General features: G+C 47.3%; 1 protein-coding gene across 11 annotated transcripts in view; it reads left to right on the top strand.

The window, feature by feature from the left end:
• The window catches only part of LOC115635895 (importin subunit alpha-5), a 132,527-nt gene that overhangs the window by 51,378 nt on the left and 60,771 nt on the right, over positions 1 to 20,378 (top strand). For all 11 annotated transcript variants that reach the window (XR_003996730.1, XR_003996733.1, XM_030535224.1 and 8 more), the window contains one exon: positions 9,070 to 9,158. Coding sequence is in view for 9 of the 11 variants with exons in the window: in XM_030535224.1 (XP_030391084.1) it covers positions 9,070 to 9,158 (89 nt within the window). In the remaining 2 variants the exon portion in view is untranslated. The remainder of the gene's footprint in view (positions 1 to 9,069; positions 9,159 to 20,378) is intronic.

Raw genomic sequence — 20,378 nt, 5'->3', positions numbered from 1 at the left:
CTTCTCTTCACATTGTTTGGTTTCTTGATTAATTTTGTTCTCAACATCTTTATTTTGTGCTAAACAAGTGCTCACATATTCCCACTTCACCCTCCCCTTTTGTTGTTAAGGTCCTGACACATCAACTTCTTCTGTTCTGGACAGAGCAAACATTCCTATCTCTATCTGCATTGCCCGTCATATGGGAGATGAACACCAAGACTTGCATGGCAGAAATTGGAATAAGCGGAGTGGAACACCCAGAAGTGTCCTCATACATTGTTTGTCAATTTGATGGGCTGGTGATCTGGAAACAGCAGTAATGTGTCCTGTGGCTTTTCCTTGTGTCAGGACCCAGGATGTGTGGTGGAGAATGACCTCTTGCAAAGTTGGGCAATCTCTCTGCTATATGCCATCCAGCATTTGTATGGTTGTGGGGAGCAGTGGAAAAGACAGGAACAAGACTCATGGACTTTAGGGTCAGAAGGGACCAACATGATCATCTAGTCTGACCTCCTGCACAAAGCAGGCCACAGAACCCTACCCATCCACTTCTATAACAAACCTCTAACCTATGTCCGAGTTATTGAAGTCTTCAAATTGTGGTTTGAAGACCTCACGCTGCAGAGAATCCACCAGCAAGCGACCCATGCCCCACGCTGCAGAGGAAGGCGAAAAACTTCCAGGGCCCCTACCAATCTGCCCCAGAGGAAAATTCCTTCCCGACCCCAAATATGGCGATCAGCTAAACCCTGAGCATGTGGGCAAGACTCACCAGCCAGCACTCAGGAAAGAATTCTCTGCAGTAACTCAGATCCCATCCCATCACAGACCACTGGGCATACTTATCTGCTGATAATCAAAGATCAATTGCCAAAATTAAGCTATCCCATCATACCATCCCTTCCATAAACTCATCAAGCTTCATCTTAAAGCCAGATATGTCTTTTGCCCCCACTACTCCCCTTGGGAGGCTGTTCCAGAACTTCACTCCTCTAATGGTTAGAAACCTTCGTCTAATTTCAAGTCTAAACTTCCTAGTGTCTAGTTTGTACCCATTTGTTCTTGTGTCTACATTGGTACTAAGATTAAATAATTCCTCTCCCTCCCTGATATTAATCCGTCTGATATATTTATAAAGAGCAAGCATATCCCCCTCAGCCTTCTTTTGTCTAGGCTAAACAAGCCAAGTTCTTTGAGTCTCCTTTCATAAGGCAGGTTTTCCATTCCTCAGATCATCCTAGTAGCCCGTCTCTGAACCTGTTCCAGTTTGAATTCATCCTTCTTAAACATGGGAGACCAGAACTGCACACAGTATTCTGGATGAGGCCTCACCAGTGCCTTATATAACGGTACTAACACCTCCTTATCTTTGCTGGAAATACCTCACCTGATGCATCCTAAAATTGCATTAGCTTTTTTAGCGGCCATATCACATTGGCGGCTCATAGTCATCTTGTGATCAACCAATACTCCAAGGTCCTTCTCCTCCTCTGTTGCTTCGAACTGATGTGTCCCCAATGTATATCTAAAATTCTTCTTATTAATCCCTAAGTGCATGACCTTGCACTTTTCATTATTAAATTTCATCCTATTACTATTACTCCAGTTTACAAGGTCATCCAGATCTTCCTGTATGATATCCCAGTCCTTCTCCGTGTTAGCAATACCCCCCAGCTTTGTGTCATCCGCAAACTTTATTAGCACATTCCCGCTTTTTGTGCCAAGGTCAGTAATTAAAAAGGTTAAATAAGATTGGTCCCAAAACTGATCCTTGAGGAACTCCACTAGTAACCTCCTTCCAGCCTGACAGTTCCCCCTTCAGTACGACCTGTTGGAGTCTCCCCTTTAACCAGTTCCTTATCCATCTTTCAATTTTCATATTGATCCCCATCTTTTCCAATTTAACTAATAATTCCCCATGTGGAACCGTGTCAGATGCATTACTGAAATCGAGGTAAATTAGATCTACTGCATTTCCTTTGTCTAAATAGTCTGTCACCTTCTCAAAGAAGGAGGTCAGGTTGGTTTGGCACGAATCTACCTTTAGTAAAACCATGTTGTAACTTGTCCCAGTTACCATTGACCTCAATGTCCTTAACTACTTTCTCCTTCAAAATTTTTTCCGAGACCTTACATACTACAGATGTCAAACTAACAGACCTATAGTTACTCGGATCACTTTTTCTCCCTTTCTTAAAGACAGAAACTGTTAGCAATTCTCCAGTTGTACGGTACAACCCTTGAGTTTACTGATTCATTAAAAATTCTTGCTAACGGGCTTGTAATTTCATGCGCCAGTTCCTTTAATATTCTTGGATGAAGATTGTCCGGGCTCTCCGATTTTGTCCCATTAAGCTGTTCAAGTTTGGCTTCTACCTCAGATGTGGTAATATCCACCTCCATATCCTCATTCCCGTTTGTCATCCTTCCATTATCCCTAAACTCCTCATTAGCCTTGTTAAAGACTGAAGCAAAGTACTATTTAGATATTGGGCCATGCCTAGGTTATCCTTAACCTCCATTCCATCCTCACTGTTTAGCGGTCCCACTTCTTCTTTCTTTGTTTTCTTCTTCTTTATATTGGCTATAGAACCTTTTACTATTGGTTTGAATTTCCTTTGCAAGGTCCAACTCTACATGGCTTTTAGCCTTTCTTGCTTTATCCCTACATGTTCTGACCTCACTAAGGTAGCTTTCCTTGCTAATCCGACCTTTCTTCCACTCCTTGTAGGCTTTCTGCTTTTTCTTAATCACCTCTCTGAGATGCTTGCTCATCCAGCTTGGTCTACAACTCCTGCCTATGGTTTTTTCCCCTTTTCTTGGGATGCAGGCTTCCGATAGTTTCTGCAGCTCCGACTTAAAGTAATTCCAGGCCTCCTCTGCATTTAGATCCACAAGTTCTTCAGTCCAATCCACTTCCCTAACTAATTTCCTTAATTCTTTAAAGTTAGCCCTTGAGAAGTCAAAAACCCTAGTCCTAGATCTATTTTTGTTTATCCTTCCATCTAGTTTGAACTGAATTAGCTCATGATCACTCGAACCAAGGTTGTCCCCTACAACCATTTCTTCTATGAGGTCCTCACTGCTCACCAAAACCAAATCTAAAATGGCATCCCCTCTTGTTGGTTCTTCAACTACTTGGTGAAGAAATCCATCTGCTATCACATCCAGAAAAATCTGAGCCCTATTATTCTTGCTAGCACTTGTCCTCCAGTCTATATCTGGGAAGTTAGTCTCCCATGATCACACATTTCCCATTAGTGTTTACTTCATTAAAAACATTAAAGAGGTCTCTATCCATATCCAAATCAGATCCCAGCGGTCTGTAGCACACTCCAAGCACTATCTCAGAGAAGGCTCTAGTAGCTTTCTTTCCCAGTGTGATTTTTGCCCAGACAGACTCTCTTGTCCATTCCATCACTTCTTATTTCTTTACAGTTAACCTCATCATTGACGTACAATGCTACTCCACCACCTTTGCCTTTATTTCTGTCTTTCCTAAACAGCACATAGCCTTCAATACCTGTACTCCAGTCATGACTGCTATTCCACCATGTTTCTGTTATCCCTATAATATCCGGTTTCACTTCCTGCACAGTAGCTCTAGTTCCTCCATTTTGTTCCCTAGGCTCCTCGCATTAGTGTACAGACATCTTAATTTTTGCCGTTTTGGCTTCACTGACATTTTTTACCCAATTAGGCACACACATTCTTCCACCAGCATCACCTATTAGTCTGGTATCTACACTACCCTTCCTCCTTATGTCAATTCTTCTGTCCACGGCTGTATCCTCTCTTACTTTGTTTTCTTTCCTCTCAAGGTTAAATTCCGGCATGGAGATCTCCTGGACATCTCCCAACCATCTTCCTCAAATTCCTAGTTTAAAGCTCTCTTAATCAGTTGGGTGAGCCTCCATCCTAGAAGTCTATTTCCCTCCTTACTCAGGTGAAGTCCATCCCAAGAGAACAGTCTTCTGTCCATAAATGCTTCCCAATGGCCGTACATCCCAAAGCCCTCCTTATAGCACCACTGCCTGAGCCATCTGTTGATTGCCATAATCTTGTCACACCTTTGTTGCCCTTCTCTAGGAACTGGCAGAATCCTACTGAAGATCACCTGAGCCTCAAGTTCCTTAAACGTCTTCCCCAGTCTGGCATAGTCTCCCTTGATACATTCCAGCAAGAATCTAGCTGTATCATTCGTTCCCACATGAAGGACAATCAACGGATTCTTTCCTGCTCCCGCTAGTATCCTTTTCAGCCTCAGGTCCACATCCTGTATCTTAGCACCCGGCAGACAACACACCCTTCTGTTCTCCCGATCAGCTCTAGTTACAGGCCTGTCTATTCTTCTCAGTAAGGAGTCTCCAATCACATAGACCTGCCTTTTCCTGGTGACAGTGTGGTTCTCTGGTCTATCCCCTGCACCTACTGGCTGCAAGTCTTCTCGATTCTTATTCACCCTTGCAATCCTGCTGGGGCTTATATTTGGTGTTGCCTCCATTGACTCCTCCCCTCCTCCTGTAGGACTAACAGCTCTTCTTTTTCCTTGCTCTCTCTCCTTCAGCGACCACCTGCTGTGCCCCTTCTTCATTTTCCAACTCTGCAAACCTGTTCCTGAGTTCTATTTCTCCTTCACTGGCCCGTCTTTTCCTCTGCATGGTTCTCTTAGTCACATGCTTCCACCGTTCACTTTCCCCACCCAGCAGTCTCTCCTCAGAATTCTTTGGTCCTGCTTCCATCTGCAAGTCTGAGCTTATCCCTTCAGCCCCCTCGTGTCTGTGCTCCATCATCTGCTCGAACCCCTTTCTAAACTCGACCAGAGTTTCCACCTGCATCTCCAGTCCTCGGATCTTTTCTTCCATCAGCTCTATCAGGTGGCACTTCATGCAGACAAAACTCTCTTCAGGTACCCCTTCCAAGATCATGTACATGCCGCAGCTTCCACATCCAGTCATCCTCTTTGTGTCTTTCACAGTTACCTCTGTATCAGTCATAGCCTTCCCACCTAAACCCTGGTGTCCAAGAGAAACAACACAACACAAATCCCCAACGGGCACCGGAACACTGGCAGACCACCACCTGCTCCCTTTACTAGCCTGTCAGTTCCTCTGTCTAGGTCTCTTAGCCTCCCCTGCAAACTCCCCTTGCGAACTCCCTCTGAAACTCCCCTGTTTACAACTGTTTGCTGGCTGCTGTGCCGCTGCCTGACTGGCTGGCTACTTTTATAGGATCCTTAATCAGGTAAGCCCCGCCCCCTAATCAGGGCTCAGCTGCTCTCCCAGCACACTGCCCCTAGCAACCTCCACACACACACACACACACACACACACACACACACACACACACTCTACACAATACAATCCGCAAACTACAAAAACCTGCTCCTCCACGAGAACTCCCTCTGAAACTCCCGTTTACAGCTCCGTTTGAGAGATGGCAGGAATATTGTTACAGCCTTCCTAGATGAAGATGCTATGACTCTCAAACCTGATGAATCTAGCACTGGACCTTCAAGTGTGTGTGTCTCACAGAAGAGGTCTACTATTGTAAAATCCAGTCCTCTATCCAGGACCACAGTGATTCAAAATGGATACTTGGATGATGTGATTATCACTCTCATGGACCCTAAAAAGATAACAAATAGAACTTATTCCGTTGGATGAAGCAAAGTCCATGGTTTAACTACCATATTTAACAAATGAATCATAGCCTTGAATTCCTAGAAGAGAGCCTTAATGTTGAATGTATAAGCATTTCCAAGCAAAATATCAAGTCTTTGCAGTGTAATATTATCAGTATGTTCAAAAAAAGGAAGTTAGGTACAAATTCCATCGTTAAATTTTTTTCTTGAAGAAGCAACCCTTATACCAATCCCAAAAGTTCATAGAACACAACATTGGAACCTCGTTGTTGTTGTTCATTAGTATAGCAGCAGCATCTAAGACCCCCTGTCGTGGATTGGACACTGGAACCGTTATGTTAGGCACTGTACAAATGCGGAGCATTCTGCTTCTTACATCCTTACCCATATTGAACCCTTGCAAAAGGTGTCTTTATACTTCCTGTCCATTAAAGTAGACTTCCCAATAGCTACTATATCCAGTCAGATGAGTTTATGAAATTGGGAGCTTTCTTGGATGAGACCCAGTATTGTGCTTTTAATTTAGACAAGTGGCTCTCACAACTGTCATACCATCATTCCAAAAGTAAATTAAAAAAATAAAATAAAAAAGGAGTATTGATAATCTCAGGACAGAGAAGTCACATCTGCTTTATTGACATCTGCTACTGACCACACAGAATCAGAAATATAGGGCTGGAAGAGACCTCAAGAGATGATCTAGTCCATCCACCCATGCTGTGGCAGGATTAAATATATCTAGACCATACCGGAAAAGTGTTTGTCCAAACTTAAACCTCCAGTGGTGGAGATTCCACAACTTCCTTAGGCAATCTGTGCTAGTGCTTAACTATCCATATAATTAATAAATTATTCCTAATATTTATCCTGACTCTTCTTAGCTTCAAACTAAGATGATTATTTCTCATCCTACCCTTGGTAGATATGGAGAACATTGATCACCAACCATCTTCTTTATAGCATTTTATGTATTTGAAAACTATGCCCGCCTCAACCTTTTCTTCTCTAAACAAAACATGACCTGTGCTTTCAAACTTTCCTCAGAAGTTGTATTTTCCAAACCTCTTATTTCTGCTTTTCTCTTCTGGACTGTCTCTTATTTGTTCACATTTTTCTTAATGTGCGGTACTCAGAACTGGGGCACAGTACTCCAGCTGAGGTGTCTTGAGTGCTGAATAGAGCAGAACAATTACCCCTTCTGCCTTCCTTTCAACATTTTTTCTTCCTAAGTGTAGTTCTTTGCACTTCTCTTTATTGAATTTCAACATATTTGGGGGGAGGGATAGCTCAGTGGTTTGAGCATTGGCCTGCTAAACCCAGGGTTGTGAGTTCAACCCTCAAAGGGGCCACTTAGGGATCTGGGGCAAAATCAGTACTTGGTCCTGCTAGTGAAGGTAAGGGGCTGGACTCAATGACCTTTCAGGGTCCCTTTCAGTTCAATGAGAGAGGTATATCTCCATATATTAATTTCAGACCATTTCTCCAGTTTATCAAGATAATTTTGAATTCTAATGCAGTCCTTCAGAGTGGTTGCAACACGTTCCAGTTTGAGTGTTGTCCTCAAATTTTATAAGCATACTCTACACTCCAATATCCAAGTTAATAATGAAAATATTGAATAGTACTGAACATAGAACAGACCCTGTGGCACCTCACTTGATACATCTACCTAGCTTCAGAGTGAACCAGTGATAAGCACTCTTTGGGCATGGCCTTTTAACGAGTTGTGCACCTACCTTATAGTCATTTTGTCTAGGCCAAATTTCCTAGTTTGCTTATGAAGATGTCACATGGGACAGTTTCAAAAGACTCACTACATTCCAGATATATCATGTCTGCTTCTTTCTCCCCCCATATCCACTAGGATGGTTACCCTGTTGAAGAAGGAGATTAGGTATGATTTGTTCTTGACAAATCTATATTTGCTGTTACTCCAGGAATGAACAAGTTATTTAATAAATTGTTCCAGGATATTTTCAGGTATCAAGTTAGGCTGACTGGTCTGTAATTCCTCAGGTCTCCTTTTCCGCCTTTTTTGATGATAGGTATTATGTTGTCCTTTCTCCAGTCCTCTGGGATCTCACCCATTCTCTATGACTTTCAAATATAATCTCTAATGGTTCAGAGATTGCTTTGGCTAATTTAAGTACTAGGGTGAATTTAATTGGGGCCTGCCAATTGAATACATCTAACTTATCCAAGTATTCTTTAACCTGTTCTGTTCTTTCCCTATTGTTTAATATTAATTTAAGCATCTGGTCTCAATTAACCTTTTAGTGAAAGCTGAGGTGTAAAAGGAACACTTTGCCCTTCTCTGGCATCCATTATTTGTTCTCCTACTCTAACTAATGGACCTACACTTTCCTGCATTGCTCTCTTACTTCTAATGTATTTATAGAACCTGTTCTTATATCCCTTGCTAGTTGTAATTCATTTTGTGCTTCTGTCTTCCTGTTTTTGTCTATTCTTATACTTATCCTTAGCAATTTGGTCTTGTTTCTACTTTTTGCATGATTCGTTTTTGATTTTTAGTTCCTTAAAAAGAGTACCTGACGCAGCCATATTGGTCTCTTACTTCTCTTCCCACCTTTCCTCCAGATCAGGTTAGTTTGCTGTTGTGCCTTTAATATTGTATTTTTAGAAACTGCCAGCTCACCTGAACTCCTATTTCCCTAAGATTTCCTTCCCTTGGAATCCTAATTAGGAGTTCCTTGAGTGTGTTGAAGTCTGCTTTTTTGAAATCTGTCTTTATTTTGCTGCTCTCACTCCTGCCTTTCCTTAGAATCAGAACCTCTATAATTTCATTGTCACTTTCACCCAAGTCGCTTTCACTTTCAGATTCGCAAGAGCTCTCTCTCTCTCTGTAAGTCAGAATCAAATCTAAAATAGCCAACTCCAGTTACATCCTCCACCTTCTGAAACAAAAAGTTGTCCCGAGTACATTCTAAGAGCTTGTTGGACAGTCTGTCCTGATTTTCATACCATATATGTCCAGTGTGCAGCTTGTAGGCAATATTTGGGTTCTGCTTCATCTGGCTTTCTTTCTAAGAGTATATGCCAAGGAACTTATAAGTTTCTTGAGGCTTGGGCTCTGAATATTGGTTTGGCTATGGATTTGGCTAGGCATTTGGGTCTTGATTCTTTTCTCCCACTGTTCCTAATATGGTTATGTACAGAATGGATCCCCTTGTAATGTTCAGGAAATGCTATTACTGTTTTGGCCCTTGTTAGTAAGAACATCTCTTTGTTGGTATTTCCTGATGAGCCAGTTAGTGAGCCTGGCTGTATATCCGTACCTAACAACTGGAATATATTTTCATCTGTAAGTTAGCTAGAATGTCAGCATTAGCACAGAATATCTCTTATTCCTACACATACACTATAAAAGAAAACCTTGCTTGAGTCAAAAAAATAAAAGCAGGTGTTTTGTTCTTTCTTCACAGGCAGTATGGGCACTTGGCAACATTGCTGGAGACAGTACCATGTGCAGAGACTATGTGTTGGACTGCCAAATCCTACCCACTCTATTGCAGTAAGTCTGTTTTTGGTTTACTTTGTATCTTGTTAGAGATACTGGCAATAGTACTGAAGGACCTGCACTGGCCAGACATGACAGGACAACGTTGACAATTATATATAATATGTGGTATGTGTAACCTTGCAGTTACACATACACCTCTACCTCGATAGAATGTGACCTGATATAACACGAACTTGGATGTAATGTGGTAAAGCAGTGTTCCGAGGGGGCGGGGCTGCGCACTCCGGTGGATCAAAGCAAGTTCAATATAGCGTGGTTTCACCTATAACAAGGTAAGATTTTTTGGCTCCCAAGGACAGCGTTATATCGAGGTAGAGGTGTAGTAAGTTTAGACCTTGATATATTTCAAGCTTAATTCTATAAAGGATTATTTTTAAAGAAAAAAATTATTTAAATAAAACCATTTCATATAAGTAAAAAATCAGATTTTTATTTAAAAAAAAAAATTATCCATCCTGGTACCAGAAGGAAGGTCCAGCTTCTGTGAATGTTCTTGTGTCTCTTCCCTGTTGGTCAGCAGTTCTTATTACAGTGGATTGCAGGAATGAGATTTGGAACTGAATTGTATTTGATGATCTCTGCACTGGCTGCCCAGAAAGATACCTATACCTATTGCACAGAACTTGAAGAACCCCAAAAAGTCATTGAGTCCAGCCCCCTGTCTTCACTAGCAGGACCAAGTACTGATTTTGCCCCAGATCCCTAAGTGTCCCCATCAAGGACTGAACTCTCAACCCTGTGTTTAGCAGGCCAATGCTCAAACCACTGAGCTATCCCTCCCCCCTGTATCTTCTACACACATGCTGCTGTATTTTCTAGCAGTTGAAGCTTTTTTCCATCTCCCTCTCCAGAGAGGGGGCAGAATGCTTCTACTAGACTCACCCCTCTCAAAGTCTTAAGTTGGAGTCCCATACCAGTGCTAAGGTACTGAAATTCAGGTCAGTACAGACTGTCTCTTCTCAATTCAGGAACAGCACTGCATCCAGTAATTCTAGGAAGATGCCATTTTCTGCACCAGTCATGCTGGTACTAAGCATTTTGGCACCAAGAGTCATGGCACTGAATGCTCTCACACAAAGGTCCATAGCACCAACCTTCTTCTCAGCACTGTTGGAGTCTTTGGTTTGGGTAGTACATACCCACACATGGGTACTGGATTATGCCTAAGACATCAGGATTCAAGCTCTGCACCTCCTGCCTGTATTCATTCTTGGTCAGTGACAAGCACCAACGCTGCCTCTACTGCTTAGAAGCTCCCTCCACTCCAGATACTTGTGAAGTGGCAAGGAACCTCATAGAAAGTACTCTGCGCCAGCCCCCTGCTGTCAGAGAGAAGCCTTTGGCACCTCCTACACATGTGCCATCTAGAGGCAAACCGGAAATGATGAGGCCACTTTCCTCTCCAGACCGGCACTGTTCAGGGTCTATTTCACCCCTGGCACTGGGCCCAGTACATGACAGCAAGATGCAGGGAGCATGTTGCTTGTGAACTCCAGCACCGGGAAATCAGCATTGGTCATGATCGCTTTCTATCGCCTGGCACTGTGCTACGGCACTGGAACATAGGAGCTGCTCTCTGGCACCGGATTTGGAGCACTGGTCTGAGTTGTGGGAAATCCAGCACCATTCATCTACATGGCCGTTGCAGCACCGATCTCCAACTTCCTATTCTCGGCACCGACCAGTAGCGCAGCGATCCTAAGCACCACTGTGGTCATCGGCCTTTGACTCTGAGGACGGCTCCCGCTACTCACAGACAAGAGCAGGAGACATGCTCCTTCGTCCTGGCAGCCTCAATGGCTGCCTGCTTCACAGTGGCTCTTCTGGACCCCCTGGGCTTACCATCAGGCCCAGGATACCCTTTCTAGGGTTTCTAGGTCCGTTACATCGGGGCATCACCAGGTAGGGTCACAGCAGACAGAACCACCCCTTGTACCAAAGAGGTGGCTCCATCCAGATCACTCCCACATATTACAAAGGGCACATTGGAACCAGCCCCAGATCCATCAACATCTAAGGTCCCATTGGATCACGCTGAGCCACTTGGCACCAGTGCTGCCCAGGATCAACTGGAGCACATGGTGGGCCATGATGACCCTATGCTTCCACTAGCCTTTTCTTCGTCGTTGCCTGATGAGGCAGTGGCAGGGGCTTCAACTTCAGCAGGTATAATTTAAACTCTTGGGACTCCATGTCAAAATATAAGGAGTTACTTCCCACTGAGTCAAAGTCTGAGTTCTCGAAATGGAATGAAATGAAACGAAAATGATCAGGGGGCTGGGGCACATAACTTACAAGGAGAGGCTTGTTTAGTCTGCAGAAGAGAAGAGTGAGGGAGGGATTTGATAGCAGCCTTCAACTACCTGAAACTGGGTTCCAAAGAGGATGGAACTAGGCTGTTCTCAGTGGTGGCAGTTGACAGGGTAAGGAGCAATGGTCTCAGTTGCAGTGGGGGGAGATCTAGTTTGGATATTAGGAAAAACTATTTCACTAGGAGGGTGATGAAGCACTGGAATGGGTTACCTAGAGAGATGGTGAAATCTCTATCCTTAGAAGGTTTTTAAAGCCCAGCTTGACAAAGCTCTGGCTGGGATGAATTAGTTGGTGTTGGTCCTGCTTTGAGGAGGGGGTTGGACTAGGTGACCTCCTGAGGCCTCTTCCAACTCTAATCTATGATTCTCAGCTCTGGTTGAGGAGGGGATGGCAGTTGCTAGGACATCCCTGTAAGCCTCACTCAACTTGGCCAACTCCATGGCACGTACCATCATGTCAGGGGTGGTCATGAGGAGAACAGCTTGGCTCCAAGCATCCGGGTTTCCCCCGGAAGTTCAGCAGACCCTGCAGGACCTTCCCTTTGAGGGTGCAGAACTGTTTTCTGATCAAACTGATTCAAAACTCCGCTGCTTTGAGGATTCCAGGGCAACCATGAAGTCTCTGGGAATGCACAAACTGCTACCCAGAGAGAGCCCTTCAAGCCTCAGCCAGTGCAACAGCAGAGGCAATACCAACCCCTCCCAAGGCAGGATAATTACTACCAGAGGGGCAAGAATTCTAGGCGTAGGCCTTCCAACCCTCCCTCAAGCCATCGTCGGGGACCCAGCAAGGGTTTTGAAGGCACGCCTGAAGATGGTGTACCAGCTACGATTATGAATCCTTCCCCCCGCTCCCTGTTTTTTGAGCCGCCTATCCCACTTCTACTGTGCATGGTCCCCTATTAACATCGGACCACTGGCTTTTTCACTTGGTAGAAGTGGGATATTCTCTCCAATTCTGCTCCTCTCCTCCCTCCACCCCCCTTCCCCATCCCTCTTCAGGGACCCATCTCATGAGCAGCTCCTTATCCAGGAAGTGCGCACACTTCTTGCCATGGGAGCGGTGGAGGAGGTTCCTCAGGCGCTAAGGGGGAAGGGATTCTATTCCCATTATTTCCTAATCTCCAAGGCAAAGGGGAGTGGGGGGTCTCTGACCCATCTTAGACCTGCAAGGACTCAATCAGTTCATGGTAAAGTTGAAGTTCCGCGTGGTCTCCCTGAGCCCAATTATCCCTTTTCTGGATCTGGGGGACTGGTATGCTGCCCTCGACACGAAAGATGTGTACTTCTACATAGCCATCTGGCCACCGCACTGACGTTTCCTGAGGTTTGTTGTCAACTGCATACATTATCAGTTCACAGTGCTGCTATTCAGGTTATCAACAGCCCCTTGAGTGTTCACCGAGTGTATGTCAGTTGTCTCAGCCTTTTTCCGAAAGAGACAGGTACAAGTGTACCTCTAATTAGATGATTGGCTCCTGCAAGGCTGTTCCAGGGAGCAGGTACAGTCCTATATTCCGTTAGTCAGAGAGACCTTCCAGAGGCTGTCTCCCCTCCTCAGTGTAGATAAAACAACTCTGTCACCCACCCAATTAATAGAGTTCATTGGGGCGGTTTTGGTCTTGGCTCAGGCAAGATCCATCCTGCCACAACCCAGATTCCAAACACTGACACATGTCATTCAGACCCTCAGACAATACCCCACCGCCGCAAGGACATGCCTCAGCCTTTTGGGACACCATGGTGGTGTGGTGTGGTATGCCAGGATGAGGCTTAGACCATTCTAGGCTTGGCTTGCTACAGTCTATCACTCGGGTCGGAACAGTCTAGACTCGGTAGTAACAGTACCACCACGAGTCCTAGACACCCTAGGATAGTGGTTGGACCCTCGCATGGTCTGTGAAGGAGTCCCATTCACCACCCCTCAATCGTCCATGACCTTAATAATGGACACGTAAGACCTTGGTTGGGGGGCACACCTAGGATGCTTACAGACTCAGGGCATATGGTTGCAGTCTGAGATCTTGCACCACATCAACATAAAGGAACTCAGAGCGGTAAGACTAGCTTGCCAGACCTTCCTTACAGTATTGCAAGGTCACTGCATGGCAGTAATGACCAACAATACCACCACCATGTTCTACATAAACAAACAGGGCGGAGCTTGCTCCTCTCCTCTCTTTCAGGAGGCTCTCCACCTGTGGGAGTTTTGTGTAGCCTACTCCATTCACCTGGAGGTGTCCTATGTCCCAGGAGCATACAACGAGCTTGCACGCCACCTCAGCAGGTCGTTCCGCAGTTACGAGTGGTTTATCTGAAAGGACATAATCCACTCCATCTTCCAATGGTGGGGGTTTGCCCAGGTAGACCTATTCACCATAATAAGCAACAGGAAGTGTCCAACATTTCGCTCCTTCCAAAAACATGGCCTGGGATCAATCTCTCATGCGTTCATGATGCACTGGGGGAGCTGTCTACTGTATGCCTTCCCTCCGATACCACTTGTCCACCAGGTTCTCCTCAAGATCTGCAAGGACAAGGCAGAGGTAATTCTGCTAACTCCGGCTTGTCCATGCCAACAGTGGTACACCACACTTCTGGAACTGTCAGTCAGCACCTCCCTTGCGCTGCTGCTCCTTCCCAATCTGATTACGCAGGACCACGGCCACCTGCTTCACCCAGACCTCCAGTCCATGCACCTCACAGCCTGGAAGCTTCATGGTTAAATGCAAGGGAGCTCCAGTGCATGGAATAATAGGTGAGGGAGGTGCTCCTTAGTAGCAGGAAACCTTCCACCAGGACCACCTATCTGGCCAAATAGAAGAGTTTTTATGCTAGTGTAATCTTAGCCAAGCATTTCCACTCGAGTCATCTATACCATTTGTCCTCACTACCTCTGAATCAGCAAGGCCTGGCTGTATAGTCTATCAAGGTGCACCTCACGACCATCTCAGTGTTCCACCCTGGGAAGTTGGGACATTTAGTCTTCTCCAGTCCTGTGGTGGGCCGTTTCTTTAAGGGCCTGGAATGCTTATACCCTCAGTCTTGGCCACTTGTACCGACTTGGGACCTCAATCTGGTTCTAGCTAAACTTATAGGAGCCCCATGCGAGCCGATCGCTACATGTTCTCTTCTGTATCTCTCCTGGAAGGTAGTCTTTCTGGTTGCAATAACATCGGCTAGGAGGGTATCAGAGCTAAAAGCATTCATCTACGATCCCCCTCTACATATCCTCCCATAAGGACAAGATACAACTCAGGCCATGCCCAGCTTTCCTGCCCCTAGGTGGTATCCCAGTTCCACCTCAGCCAGGACATTTTTCTACCCCAAGCCGCATGCCAACACACAGGAGTAGAAGTTTCACTCATTAGATGTGCAGAGGGCGTTAGCATTCTACAATGAGCACACAAAGCTGTTCAGGAAATTAAACCAGCTGTTTGTAGCAGTGCTGGACCAGATGAAAGGACTTCTGGTCTCCTCTCAGCGCATCTCTTCCTGGAGTACAGACTATACCCATACCTGCTATGACCTTGTGAAGGTTCCAGCCCCGGCTATAATGGCCCACTCGACAAGGGCTCAGGCCTCTTCCACCACTCTCTTGGCCCAGCTGCCCATCCAAGAGATCTGCAGAGCGGCGACCTGGTACTCAGTGCACACCTTTGCTACTCACTATGCCATCTCACAGCATGCTAGGGACGAAGCAGCTCTTGGTAGAGCAGTGCTCTAGTCAGTGATTCCTTAACTCCGACCCCACTCCCGTGGGAGAGCTTGGGAGTCCCCTAATTGGAATCGACATGAACAATCACTTGAAGAAAAGACTTACTCACCTTCTTGTAACTTGTTCTTTGAGAGGTGGTGTCCATGTCCGTTCCAATACCTACCCTCCTTCCCCTCTGTTGGAGTAACCGGCAAAAAAGAACTGAAGGGGAGTAAGGTCGGCAGGGTCCTATATTTAGCGCTGCATTCCAGGGGGCTCCCTGGCCGACCCGATGGGAGCTGCTGAGGGAAAAAGTTTCCGACCGTGCACGTGGCACGTGCACAACTAATTGGAATGGACGTGAACAACACTTCTCAAAGAACAACAGTCACAAGAAGATGAGTAACATCCTTTTTCTTTTCCAAAGCCTCATGCCTCAGCAGAGGAGCAGAACCCTTCACTCCTTCTTCGAGTGCTTGCTCGTATTGATTCCAATTAGGTGTGTGCATCCCACGTGCCTGTTCATCCGAAGATTTTTACCCTAGCAACGCTCGGTCGGTCTGCTGGGTCGCCTCATGGAGTGGCGTTACGGCGCCGGATATATACCCCTGCCGACACAACGGCCCTTCAATTCCTTCTTACCGCCTGTGACGGTTGTTGGAACTGTGGAGCGCGGCTTTGTTGATGTCCATGTCCCTAGCTACTTGTAGTTCTTTGCTATTTATTGTGTGTATAGTTCGAGTTCTTGTAATTAACAAACGAATACTAACTATAATGTATATAGTTTAAGGAGGGATCGGGGATTAGCCCCTTTCCTCCACCCCGGTACGGGCCCATGCCCAAGGCACTGGGATTCAAACCGTGCTCGGCGTGCCAAAAGCCAATGCCAATAGGGGATCCCCACGACTCCTGCCTCAAGTGCCTAGGGGAATCCCACCTTACTGATAAGTGCTGCATTTGCAAGTCGTTTAAACCAAGGACGAAGAAGGAGCAGGACTTTTGATTGAAACAGCTTCTCATGGAGTCGTCACTTAGTCCTGCAGTGTCGGTACCGAGCACCCAAAAGACTGCTTCTGTAAGGAGCGCCCCTTCGGCCCCGGACTGCTCCGGTACCAAGAAGGAGCCCCGGAACCGACATCTGCTCAGTACCGCTCCCTGTCCCCGAGACCCAGGAAGCAACATAGTGCTCCAGCTGCTTCAGCTCCGCAGAAGGAGTGCTCTTCGAAGATGGTTCGTCTAGCACCGTCATTTACCACAGCACTGTCGACTGTGGCACCGCTGATTTGCGGCTCCACTGAGCGCGGCACCGTCGATTCCAGTCCCGCAGGGGCCGTTGAGTCCGGTGCCTGACAGCTCCCCGGCTCATGCTGTGGTTGAGCTTGCCCTCCCTTCTACACCGGAGACCACCTCCACGGCAAGGGAGCTCATCGCCATGACCGAGTCCACATGGCCTCACCCCCCAGCACTTGCCAGTGCAGGTCATACAATCCATCGCAGGAAACCGGCCCTAGTAAGGCCACCGTCCATTGGTCCAACAGAGAGACGTCGTTCAAGATCATGGTCTCACAGACGCTCTCTATCACGCCGTTCCCGCTCCCGGCACTGCTCACAGTCCCAGCACCGCTCTCCGTTGCAGTACCGGTCGCACTCGCGGCACCGTTCGACATCTCGTTCGCCGGCCAGATATTCCTGGTACCGATCCGACTCACGGCACCGCTCTCGTCACAGTGTATCCCGCAGTCACTCCAGACAAAAGGACTTGAGATCCCAGTCGATCTCCCAGCACTGCTACGGTAGAAGGTCCCGGTCTCGCTCTTGGTACCGTTATAGCTTCCGGTACTGCCCTGGGATCGAGCATCCAGAACAGTGGCGCCCTCCCAGGGTCTATCGGCACTGCCATGGCCATCGAGATACACATCGGTGTCATCGCAGGCTGGTAGCTTGTTGGTTTGCCACCCTAAGTTGGAGGCACCCGGCCGAGTATATTTTGCGGCCTATGAGGTCCATGCGCCTAGCCTCCTTTGACTTAGACTTTAACGTGTGAGTGTCCTTGGGGAAGTTTACGGAGCTTCTTCCCCGGAAGTCCCGTCAAGAATTTACGGCCCTACTTGAGGAGGGTAAAAAAGTAGCAAGAACCTCCTTCCAAGCCTCTCTGGATGCAGCGGACTCTGCAGCCAGAACTCTGGCGTTAATAGTGATGATGAGGCGTATCTCCTGGCTCCAGGTATCAGACCTTTCCCCTGAATTGCAACAAACTATTCAGGATTTGCCCTTCGAAGGCCAGAGCCTGTTCTCAGATAAGACTGACCCCAGATTGCAAAGTCTGAAGGACAATCACGTTATAATGCGCTCGCTGGGTATGCACACGCCAGTGACCCAATGCAGGACCTTCCGGCCCCAGCCACACCGCCCTTGCACTCTACCTAGGCTGCGTCAGGACTTTAGCAGAAGGCTTGGCAGAAGGAATCATCAGAGGCAGTCTGGCCTTCAGGGAGGTCAAAATCAGGCGCCCCCTAAACCACCAGCAGGGCCCAAGCAGAACTTTTGATGGGATGCCCAAGGGCGGCCCACCAGTTGCTCTACCGGATCCTTTTCCTTCCTTTTTCAACCGCCTCTCCCAATTCCTCCCTGCCTGGTCCCAGCTAACTTCAGATCATTGGGTTCTGCGCACGGTGCAAGTGGGATACCGTCTCCAGTTTGTTTTATTCCCGCTACTTCCTAATCCCCAAGGCAAAGAGAGATCTACGACCGATCCTAGAGCTGTGAGAACTCTACAAATTCATGATAAAGCTGAAGTTCCACATGGTAACCCTAGGGACCATTATCCCATCCCTGGATCTGGGAGACTGGTATGCCGCCCTCGATATGAAGGATGCGTATTTCCACATCGCAATTTACCCACCATACAGACGGTACCTCCGTTTTGTGGTCAACCATCAATACTTTCAGTTCACTGTACTTCCGTTTGGCCTTTCTGCGGCTCTGCGTGTGTTCACAAAATGCATGGCTGTAGTTGCTGCCTCTCTCCTGCGTCATCGGGTACACATCTACCCGTATCTCGACGAATGGCTCATTTGAGGGACTTCCCCAGTTACAAGTGTCGCAGCACCTGCGCATCGTCAGAGACCTCTTCAGGAGCCTAGGCCTGATGATCAACACAGAAGTCTAGTCTGACGCCCACGCAGAGAATAGACTTCATCGGAGCGGTTCTGGACTCCAATCTGGCCTGAGCCTGCCTCCTGCAGTCGCATTTTCAAGCAGTGGCTTCAATGATTTGAGGTCTTCAAACCTTCCCGACAACGTCGGTGCGCACCTGCCTCAGCTGTAGGTCACATGGCCTCCTGCACCTTCGTGACCAAGCACACGAGGCTACGCCTACGTCCCTTTCAAACCTGGCTTGCTTCAATATACCAACCACACAGAGACAGCCTGGACTCGGTGCTCACTATTCCCCAGAAGGTTCTGGGCTCTCTAACCGGGTGGCTAAACCCTACTCTAATCTGTGCAGGGATGCCATTCCACCCACCGCAACCCTCGATGGCCCTAACCACGGACGGGTCATCTCTGGGTTGAGGTGCCCACCTCGAGGGCCTTCGCACTCAAGGCCTCTGGTCACCTCAAGACCTGGCCTTACTCATCAATGTGCGGGAGCCGAGAGCTGTCCGTCTGGCATGCCAGGTGTTTCGAGACCATCTCCAAGGCCGTTGTGTGTCAGTGTTCATGGACAACACAATGGCCATGTTTTACATAAACAAGCAAGGGCGGAGCACGCTCCTCCCTCCTTTTGTCAAGAAGCCTGCCACCTCTGGGACTTTTGCATAGCCCACTCGATCGATTTGGTAGCGTCTTTTCTCCCAGGAGTCCAGAACACTCTGTCGGATCACCTCAGCAGATCCTTCCTGTCTCACGAGTGATCGATTTGTCCGGACGTCATCCATTCTGTTTTCCAGAAGTGGGGGTTTCCCCACATAGACCTCTTTGTCTCCCGAGAGAACATCAAATGCCAAGTGTTCTGCTCCTTCCAGGGATGCTCCCCGGGCTCCCTCTCAGACGCATTCCTGATCCCATGGAATAAGCACTTACTCTATGCCTTCCCACCGTTTCCGCTCGTCCACAGAGTCCTACTCAAGCGCCACAGGGACAGCGCCCACCTGATCCTGATTGCTCCAGCGTGGCCGAGGCAGCACTGGTACACCATGTTGTTTGACCTCTCAGTGGCAGATCTGATTCCCCTGCCACTCTGTCCGGATCTCATAACACAGGACTTCGGCAGGCTTCGCCATCCGGACCTGAAGTCTCTTCATCTCATAGCGTGGTTGCTGTGTGGTTGAGACAGTCTGAGTTGTGTTGCTCTGTCTCGGTCCAACAGGTGCTCTTGGGCAGTAGGAAGCCTTCCACTAGGCTGACACATCTGGTTAAGTGGAAGCATTTCTCCTCTTGATGCGCTCAGTGTAACCCATTCCCTAGGCAGGTGTCTGTTCCTACTGTCCTGGACTACCTCTGGGCCCTGAAAGAATGGGGCCTAGCGGTCTCTTCCATAAGGTGCATCTGGCAGCCCATCTCCGCCTTCCACCCAGGAGAAAATGGCCAATCAATCTTCTCTCACCCCATAGTTTCAAGATTCTTCAAGGGATTGGAACATTTGTACCCTCAAATCAGATGCCCAGCCCCTACCTGGGATCTCAATCTGGTGCTAGCCAAGCTTATGGGTGCTTTTTTCAAATCACTGGCTACCTGTTGGCTGCTGTACCTTTCCTGGAAGACAACCTTCCTCATCACTATTACTTCGGCAGCATGAGTATCTGAGCTTCGGGCCTTGACAGTGGACCCCCCCCCCCCATATACGGTATTCCATAAGGACAAGATACAGCTGTGACCACACCCCTCCTTCCTCCTTAAGGTGGTGTCCACCTTTTATGTCAATCGAGACATCTTTCTCCCAGTCTTTTTCCCGAAGCCGCACCCATCGCGTCGGGAACAACAGCTGCACACCCTAGACGTTCGCAGGGCTCTCCCCTTTTATATTGAGAGAACAAAACCCTTCCGAAAGTCACCTCAGCTCTTTGTAGCTGTGGCAGACTGGATGAAAGGCCTACCGGTCTCATCCCAACGAATTTCATCTTGGGTGACATCCTGCATATATGATTTGGCTCACGTTCCGGCTAGCCACCTCACCGCCCATTCTACTCTGGCTCAACCTTC

The sequence above is a fragment of the Gopherus evgoodei genome, chromosome 1 (genome assembly GCF_007399415.2).
Source record: "Gopherus evgoodei ecotype Sinaloan lineage chromosome 1, rGopEvg1_v1.p, whole genome shotgun sequence".
Classification (NCBI taxonomy): Eukaryota; Metazoa; Chordata; order Testudines; family Testudinidae; genus Gopherus; species Gopherus evgoodei.
The sequence above is the reverse complement of the archived record's forward strand: the minus strand, read 5'-3'. Positions and strand labels throughout refer to the sequence as shown.